Consider the following 9,662-nt stretch of genomic DNA (forward strand, 5'->3'; position numbering starts at 1 on the left):
CCAATCACAGTAAGAGTGCATAATATGAATAACTCTGTATGAAAAAACTGTTCTCTGCACAAACTCACTCGATGTGAAAATTCAACTCTGTAGTGGAAATATCTTTGAGTTATTATGGATCACATTAAAATGGTTACAATTCAAATCTTACTTAAGCATCTGTTGTAATATGTTGCACCTGCAAATACTAACAAATGCCTTTTTAAAACCGAAGAAAATCTTTATCATTGAAACATTATCTGCAACTGATAAGATTTCTGGGCTCAAACATCTGCATTAACTGGAAATTGTCACCTGTACTTACGTTTTTCCATATCTAGATGGTGAATATATGGCTGTGGTAACTACTTGAAGAGATGCATTTCTTCCAAAGGTTCAGCACAGAAATCATAAGGAGCTGCCTCCACGAGGTGCTGCTATTCTGACCACTTGCTATCAAAATACATTGTAAGGATGGTTATAATTTGAAGACACAGATGTAACTGAGTACTACACTGAACCTGATATGCTTCTGGGGATAAGCAATATACCACATTCTAATTTCAACATGGCTCATATCTCATGCATGTTCACTAACCTGTGGCATTCTTCACTATGTATACATTACCATCTTCTGACAGTGTATGAAATTTTATGGATAACCTCTTTAAGTTAGCCACCGAATACCAGTTATTGTTCAGACTTGACACATTAAAGATTTTCTCAGTAATATCTGCATCCGTGCTCTGCAAGCCATTTTATGGTGTTTTGTGGAGTGTATTTCATGCGTAACTATTACTTTGTCACCTTCCTTCACATGGGAACAACAACTGTCAATTAACCTCCACATGAATTTCTTTAAATTCACTACCATTCTTATTTTGCAAGATGTACAAGGGAGGTAGTAATGTGTTGTTTGATTCATCTGAGAGAGTTCATTCTGGGAATTTGAACAGAAAACCTCTCCATGATGAACAACTGCCGCTGTAGTTGGCTGATCTGTCTCTCTGATTTTTTCACTTTAACTTTGAAAGGTGCTGCTCTTCTTTGCATGTTTTCTATGTCCCTACATGGTAAGGATTGTAGACCAATTAGCTGTGTTCAGTAATCAATTAAATTAGTATTTGTAAGCTATCTTTGTAAGTAGATTACATTTCCTCAGGTATCTTTTAGGGTGGCGTGGGGGTAGCATCAGGTTGAGAGAGAGAGAGAGAGAGAGAGAGAGAGAGAGAGAGAGAGAGAGAGAGAGAGAGAGAGAGAGAGAGAGAGAGGGGGGGGGGAGGGTGAGGGGGGGTGAGGGGGGGGCAGGAGAGTGGAAGAGTGGGTGAGGGTGGGTAGCAGGTTTGCCGGCTACGAATGCAGGAGGGAAGGGTGGCAAAGACACGAGCTAGGCAGGTACCGGAGGCAGTGGGATGTGGTGCACAATAAAGGTGACATGGAGACATAGATTTGGAGGAGGTGACAGCACAAACAAAGTGGAAATTGGTGGGTGGAGTGTGTGGGGACAGTGGGTTACTGGAGCCTGAGGCCAGAAGGGTTACAGGACCAACGGATATGTTTCAAGGATAATTCCCACCTGCATAGTTCAGAAAATATCATGGCAAAGAGAAAGATCCAGATGGACCAGGTTGTGAAGCAGCCATTGAAATCGAGCATGTAGTGCTCAGCTAAATACTGTGCCACTGGGTTGTCAACTTTGTTCTTGGCCACAGTTTGGTGATAGCCACTCATTCTGGTGGACTGGTAGTTGGTTGTCATCGTGACATAAAAGGCTGTGCACTAGTTGTAACTGAGTTGGTATATGACATGGCTGCTTTCACAAGTGAGTGCATGATGTGATAGTTGACAAGAGTGGAATTTATGTTGATATAAGATGTGAATGACACTCGCCTGGCTGATCCCACATTCTTTGGCAGTATGTCTTGCACCACCATATGGACTGATAGGCTTCTTAGTGTGCCCTGTCAGTTGCAGTCTTTGTCCCCTGGTTGATTCTGAAGCTGCCTGTTCGTACTTCTGAGCAAATAATCTGTGCAAGTTTCTGGCTTTCAGGACAGACACCCATATACCACCATACAGTTTTGGCAGCATTTATTTGATTGATAAAAGTAGAATGCCTAACTTCTCCTCACTGGTGTACATGTATGCATGCAAGCAATGTTGAAGCAGAAATGACCTGCTGATAGATGACAGTTCCAGCTAGTTCTGCTGTGCAGATCAGTAAGCAACTGAGAGGCTTGATACGATGATGTACCCTGGCATGAATGTGTTTACAATGCAACAAAAGAATCCAGCTGACTTGCTCTTCAATTTTAAAACACTTCTCAGATTATTTTGCAAAGAACCTCAAAATTAACAAATATTATATCACTGTACTCTTCTTTTCAAGTGGTTTTGTATGCTATTAAGAAAACATATCATTCTATTTAAAAAAAATTATGCTTGCTTCAATACCTCGATCCATACAAGAGTTAAGGCACTACTATTATACCAGGTGTACCGGTACGAAATGAGCGTTAAAATACAAATGTGTCAATAGGGAACATTTGTTGTGAATCAGCCGTAATTTTTTTTTGTTTGGGTGGTATGACATCTGTCAAAGATATTTAGTATATATCAAGTCATGGAACAAACATCACCACATGTTTTCATAGTGATAACAATGTTGAATTTTGTACCAGAAAGTGATGATTTGCGGAAAGCATTAATTTTTTGTTTTCATTTGAAAAAAAGTGCTGCAGAGTCGCATTGAATACTTGTCGATCCATATGGTGATCATGCTCTATCAGAAGCAACATGCAAAAGATGGTTTCAACGGTTCAGAAATAATGATTTTGATGTAAGAAATGAAGAATGTGGAACACCACCAAAAAAGTTCGAAGACGCCAAATATCAAGCAATATTGAATGAAGATGATACTTTGAGTCAGAAGCAAATAGCAGCAATGCTAAATGTTGCACAACAAACAATTTCTGACCGTTTGAAAGCTATGGGAAAGATCCAAAAGTGTATAAAATGGGTGCCACATGAATTGAATGAAAGACAGATGGAAAACCAAAAAACTATTTGTCAAATTTTGCTTGAAAGACATGAAAGAAAATCAATTTTGCATCGAATTGTTACTGGCGATGAAAAATGGATTTATTTTAAGAATCCTAAACGGGAAAAATCATGGGTTAATCCAGGACAACCATCAACATCAATTGCAAAACCAGATCGATTTGGCAAGAAGACAATGCTCTGTCTTTGGTGGGATCAGAAAGGTGTGGTGTATCATGAGCTTCTAAAACCCGGTGAAACTGTGAGTAATAATCGCTACAGACAACAAATGATCAATTTGAACTATGCATTGACCGAAAAAAGACCAGACTGGGCCAGAAGACATGGCAAAGTAATTTTTTTACACGAGAATGCACCTGCACACAAAGCGAAACTGGTTCAGGATACAATCAAAACACTTGGCTGGGAGCTGCTACCCCACCCGCCGTATTCACCAGACTTGGCCCCTTCCGACTGCCATTTGTTTTCATCAATGGGACACGCATTGGCTGAGGAACACTTCCATTCCTACGAAGAAGTAGAAAATTGGGTGTCTGATTGGTTTGCTTCAAAAGACGAACATTTCTATTGGCGTGGTATCCACAAATTGCCAGAAAGGTGGTCAAAATGTCTAGAAAGCAATGGTCAGTACTTTGAATAAAATGTTTTTACTTTCCAATTCAAAATTAGTGTTTCATTTTCACAAAAAAACGCTCATTTCATACCGGTACACCTAGTATACCAAAGTATATACCACACACGATGTTTCACTTATTGCTTGGGTGTCCTGGCCTTCTCATCAGCACTGTTAATTATCCCTGGTTCTTTATTAGACGACTGTGTCCTTTATTTAATATACAAGGTGAAGTGAAATTCGCGCACTCGGGCTTTGCAGTGCGACTCCTCACATACCAGCGATTAAAAAAAATGTCTCTCACAGAATTTCATCCAGCAAGTACATCCAGCAGAAAAATGATGTTAAAGAGTGGCAATCTGGCAACACTCTAACCACATGTTTGTCAACTACCTCAGTCAGCATTTATTAGTCGTGCTGTAGAGCTGGTGGAGTGGATAGAGTTTTGAGTTAGCATGCAGGAGGTCGGTGGTTTGACCCTGGGTTGAGGCATATGTTTTTTATTCAGTAAATGTAGTAGAGGTGGTGCAGTATCTGGCATCTTAATGGTCAATGGTGATTGCAGTGGGTCCTATAGAAAACATTTGCACTTGCATACTACAATGGTAGAAATAGAAGATTCGCCAGCTTCGAAAGAAGCCCTTACCATGTTATGAGCGTGAACTTTTTCGCGCCACTTCATCTAGTAGATGCGAAACCTGTTTTCTTTGTACCCTCCTCCAATGGTCCCATAGATTAATACCAAATGTTATTCTTGCCTCGTTCATGTCCATTACATTTCTTTGGCGCCTTATTTGCCCAGTAGTACTAGCAACATGCTTTGAAAATAATGTCCAAACTCAGTTACTGTTTGTATGTGTTATCACCACGGTCCCGCTAATTTTGCCTTTCAACATTGAGTCTGGTAATCACATGCTGGTTAGTACGTATCTCAAAGCATTACTATTACTATTATTATTCTATTGATGGGATTATGGAAACATCATGTCCATTACCATTAGAGTAACAGTGTAATTCATAACTGAACATTTCACAATTAGCGGGATCAGGATGAATCATGCAGAACAATATCTATCAGAGGGGTAATGGGCGTTATGTGGAACAGCACACAGGACCGATGGAGTGTTTATACTGTGTGCGCTGTCCACCAGACAGGGACTAGTTGCGAGCAGAGCAATGTGCCCGTGACAGACCCCAATGTAAATGTGTACACGTATCAAATTTTCTCGTAGTAATCCTCTAAACCAGTGCGGCAGATGTATGACACACACAAACAATGAATATGCTTCTGGTCCTTGGTGCATCTGATAACCTGGCTGGTGTTGCCATTCATGAGTATGCTGCTAGATATCCTCGTTGAGGCCATCCAGATAAAAATGTGTTTTGTCGTCTGGAGCTGCGCCTTTAGCAGTCAGATTCTCTCCTTCCACCATCGCATGACAGGGGTTGTCCACAGACTTGCCATACTCCAGCTACTGAGGAAGCTATTCTGGAGGCCATACACCAAGAACCTCAGCGAAGTACACGCAGCATAGAAGGCAGCTGCGTGTCTTGCAACACACGGTCATTAACGTGCTGCACGAGCATGGGCTGCACCCCTATCATTATGCTTTCATGCAACACCTGTATCCTGAAGATCGCCATCAGCGGATTCAATTCTGTGAATGGCTCAAACAACAACAGGAAGCCAATGATGACTTCGTGAACACCATAATATGGTCATATGAAGCAGCATTCACTCATGAGAGTGTCTTTAATATGCACAATGCCCACCATTGCTGTGAGGTTAACCCGCACATCGCCTGCGACCGTGGATATCAAGTTTCCTTTGGTATCAACATCTGGGCCGGAATATTGGGTGACAGGTGTTTGGGCCCTTACATGTTGCCTAAACGGTTGACTGTACGAAGGTATCATGCATTCCTCTCAAAATATCTGCCTGATGCACTGGAAGATGTTCCCCTAAATGTTCTGCAGAGGACATGGTTCCAACATGATGGTGCACCTCCACACTCTGGAACTGTTGTGCGACAGTACTTGGACAGAAAATTTCCAGGGAAATGGCTCGGACGTGGAGGTCCAGTTGTATGGCCACCGCGTTCACCTGACCTAAATCCTCTGGATTTCTTCCTGTGGGGACACCTGAAGGAACATGTGTACTCTACTCTGCTGATGAGTGTGGAAGAATTGGTAGCACGTGTTCATGCTGTTCTTGTTACTGTGGACACAGCTTAGCTGCAAAGGGTCCAGAGCTGTATGGTCTGGCAGGCTGCACAATGTTTGGACATGCAGGGAAGTCACTTTGAGCATCTGTTGTTCTGAGAACAATGTATTCTGTTGTGGAGGTCATTTGGTCATTAATATGGACATTATTATTGTCACTGGTTGCTAATGTGTGACATCTGAGCACTCATATTACATGTAATATAAATGACAAGAGGATGTTGTGTTATTGTATTGTGCTATCATCTTTAGCATCTCTAAATTTATATTGTTTTTGTTGTTATTCTGTCCTATGACAGGTCATTTGTTTCAACTTATTCGTCTAACCACATATTTGTTATGTTCACCATTACAAAATGTTGTCAATTTAGTACACATGTGACCTAAGAAATGGTGTATATTACAGTGTGAAATGTCAGAATGAAATTAGCAAATTTAAAAAAATGCTTCCCAACCCAAAACTCTATCCACTGCAGCAACTATACAGCACGAATAAATATGTGCTGACAGAGGTAGTTACCAGACATGTAGTTAAAGTGTTGCTAGATTGCCACTCTTTTAACATCCTTTTTCTGCTGTATGCACTCGCCAGATGAAATTTTGTGAGAGATATGTTTTTATCGCTGGCATGTGAGTAGTCGCGCTGCGAAGCCCAAGTGTACGAATTTCGCTTCACCCTGTATATATGGAGAATGGTATGATGAAAGTCACGTGAAAAAGAAAAAAAAAGAGATCATGTGACAAAAAGGACAGACACAGCTATAGCTGTGCATTCTAATGAACCGTGCAGCATAAACTAGTAAAAAAGCTTGTATCACTCACAGACATATTCAAGCATGGTACTCGTTAATGTTCCGATACTGTTTGGGTAATAACATCAGAAGTTACAGTAAAGCAAAAGTCTAGCTATCATGAGCTTGAATGATTATTTATTGCAGCCGCTGAGAGACACACTGGCACTACTGTACTGCCCAATGTTTTGAGACACCCAATACTGGGTAATGCAGAAAAAAGCTCTAAGGTCTTTTGTAACTGATTTGACTGCTGGCTGGTTAAAATGTCTATACTCCATTTGGAAAGTAGAAGATTTATATCTTTCTGGTGTACACCTAAACAGCTGATATTAAAGTTTTCTGAGTATTGTACCAGATCCAGAAGAAGGCTGCTGTAACCATGGTCGAAATGTTGGTTTTTTCCAGTAAAGTTTTTTACATTATGACACAGTATGATACTGAGAAAACTTTTATGTCAACTGACAATGGCCACAGAAGCATACGCAATTAGATATCTAAACAGTCACATTGTGGCAGTGGAAGGAGAAGTACACTTCTGTTCCTTTCCAAATTTCTGTACAAAGTCAAACACTACTAGAAGAGACAATGTGATTGTAAAAGGAAATGGTTTCAGCACCTGCAGTTAAAACATAGAGTTTTAAACTGAAACATAAGATTGTTTGGATACTGTGCCGGTAATGAACACAGCAGAGTGTATGAGAACACTATGGAGCCACCAAGGCATGGTATACCTTAGCTAAAATCAAACATAAAAGAAAGTAAACTGACAATGCTCAAACATTAATTATAATATATGTTTAGTACTAAATGAGCTAATGCAAGTGACAGTACTTGATGTGTATTGAGAGAAAAAAAAAGGGTGTTTCTATTGGGTACTGCTGTCAGTTGTCCATTTTGGGCTATGAACTGTTTCGTGGAAAGATTATGAGCTCAAGAAAGTGGTAGGTTTAATGTACAAATGTCAGATTTTACTTGATGCATTAACCTGATTGGTCAGTTGAACCTATCAGTACTGGGCAGCAGCTCTGACCTTTGACAACATGATATGGCATGCGACATCATACAAGTGCAAACAGAGATAGGACAGAACAATAACAGTATTTATTTTCTTCTATACTATGGAGATTGACTGATCTATAGAGAAGCTCAAAGTCTAGGTAGGCTTGAATGCGACAGTTTGATTGTGAGCTGTCAAAGCTAACGAATATGAATACACTGTTTTGGTTGTGATTACATTCTGATCCATGGCATATACTAAGTGAGAAGTTATAATAACAGGTGGGTCTAGTTCAGAAATAGTTAGGCCAATAAATGTCATGTCATGAAAATAGCAGAAATTCTTGTTATGGAATTGATTTTATAAGCATATTGGATACCAATAAGTCTGTTTGTGTCACATTTTGATGATGTCATGGATGAAGGTAAACTGGTGGCATAAGTAAGGTCATTATTTCGGACTTCACATAGAACTGACTCATTACATCACACACACAGTGAAAACACAGAATATGTAACAGCCTAAAATTAACAAATCAAATTGCCATGTGTTATCCTTATAGTGTTCATATCTCTGCATTGCTATTATGAGAACAGGTCCTAGTTTATGGTGAGAATGGAACAACGAGAAAAATTGTGTACAGGAAGATGTTGTAATGACAGTGAAGAACCAGTAGTATTCTCAGTGCAACCATCAAAGGGTATTATTGGCTGGGATAGTAAGTGGTAACTACACGAAATACTGCTCGTAACAAACAATTCCCCAGTTGCAGCAGCAATACATAATGACCACTAATCTACTGTCACTTATAAATTTGAGATTAGGCAAACAAATTCATACAGTTGTAATAAACTCTTTAAAATATGAAATGTGATAAATTAAGAAAAAACATAGGGAAATTCGTGTAGCTGTTTTTTGTGTATGTGTGTTAAAAAACGAAGAAGAGGGATCATAAGTCTACGCGGTCGTGAAATCTGATTCGTCTACTGCGTTATCTGATAATGCAGACCTATGACTTATACCACATTACCTTACGCAAAACTTCACACGCTTGTGAACGGTTTACCGTTTACTGCAACATAAAATACTTCACTTACTTCAGTCTGCGTTTCTTCGATGGAAACTGTTTTGTTTAGATGTTCCAGTAACCATTCTGTTCTAGAACTTAGGGATACATGACAGCCTTCCCTCATTATCAAGTAAACACATCCTGCTTCCAGTATCCCACCAGCCTACAAAAATTTTAAATGCCATGGATTTTTGGTAATAATTTGATATTAAACTTAACAAGTGGTTGCAAATTAACAAACTGCGAATAATGTCACACCTTAATTTCCTCTCTCTGACAGTTGTCTGTATCCATTTCAGTCACACATATAACACTAGTCTCCATCTCTTAATATATTTCGGCGATTTTTTGCCGGCAAAACAACTGTCTTTCAATTTGTATTGTTTTCGTACATCTTAACCTAAAACAAATGTTCCACACTAGGTCATTTCTGTTTTGTTTCCAATGTAACCAATATTTGAATAATAAATAATTGTGATAGTACACCCGGTTTTTGATAGCTTCAATAGAGTTTTTCCTGTAAAATAGGCAATCAAATTGTACGTACTAATTATACAACTAAGGCCAGTGAAATCAGTGCTTTCAAAGCATAAAAGAAATTTCAAAGTGTGACTTTCGTTCACAACTGTTGGTATTTTTCGTAGTTCGACGCACTGCAAACAAATTCATAATAGAGCTGTCATGCGTTTTGTGTGTTTGACAGTTGACATACAGTTGAGATAACAGAATGTGTTGTGAGTATAACGCAATAGACTTGTGTTTATTTTCGGGTTATGTTGTCCTGTATTCATGGTTTTTGTAGGTTGTTGAGTGAGTAAATGACATTAACCGGCATAACGTTCGTTCTTGCTTTGAGGCTTGATTATCAGGAAACTGATACCGGTTGTGTATCGTAATGAACCTTCATTTGCCATTTGATTCCTGGTT

General features: G+C 39.4%; 1 protein-coding gene across 1 annotated transcript in view; it reads right to left on the bottom strand.

The window, feature by feature from the left end:
* LOC124722628 (KICSTOR complex protein SZT2-like) overlaps positions 1-9,120 on the bottom strand; it is a 727,281-nt gene extending 718,161 nt beyond the window's left edge. The window contains exons 1-2 of the mRNA XM_047247762.1: positions 8,994-9,120; positions 8,764-8,898 (exon numbers count right to left, since the gene is read on the bottom strand). Coding sequence (XP_047103718.1) covers positions 8,764-8,898; positions 8,994-9,059 — 201 coding nt within the window. The 5' untranslated portion in view covers positions 9,060-9,120. The remainder of the gene's footprint in view (positions 1-8,763; positions 8,899-8,993) is intronic.
* Between the last annotated feature and the right edge of the window lie 542 nt (positions 9,121-9,662).

Source organism: Schistocerca piceifrons, chromosome X (assembly GCF_021461385.2).
Source record: "Schistocerca piceifrons isolate TAMUIC-IGC-003096 chromosome X, iqSchPice1.1, whole genome shotgun sequence".
NCBI classification, from domain to species: Eukaryota; Metazoa; Arthropoda; class Insecta; order Orthoptera; family Acrididae; genus Schistocerca; species Schistocerca piceifrons.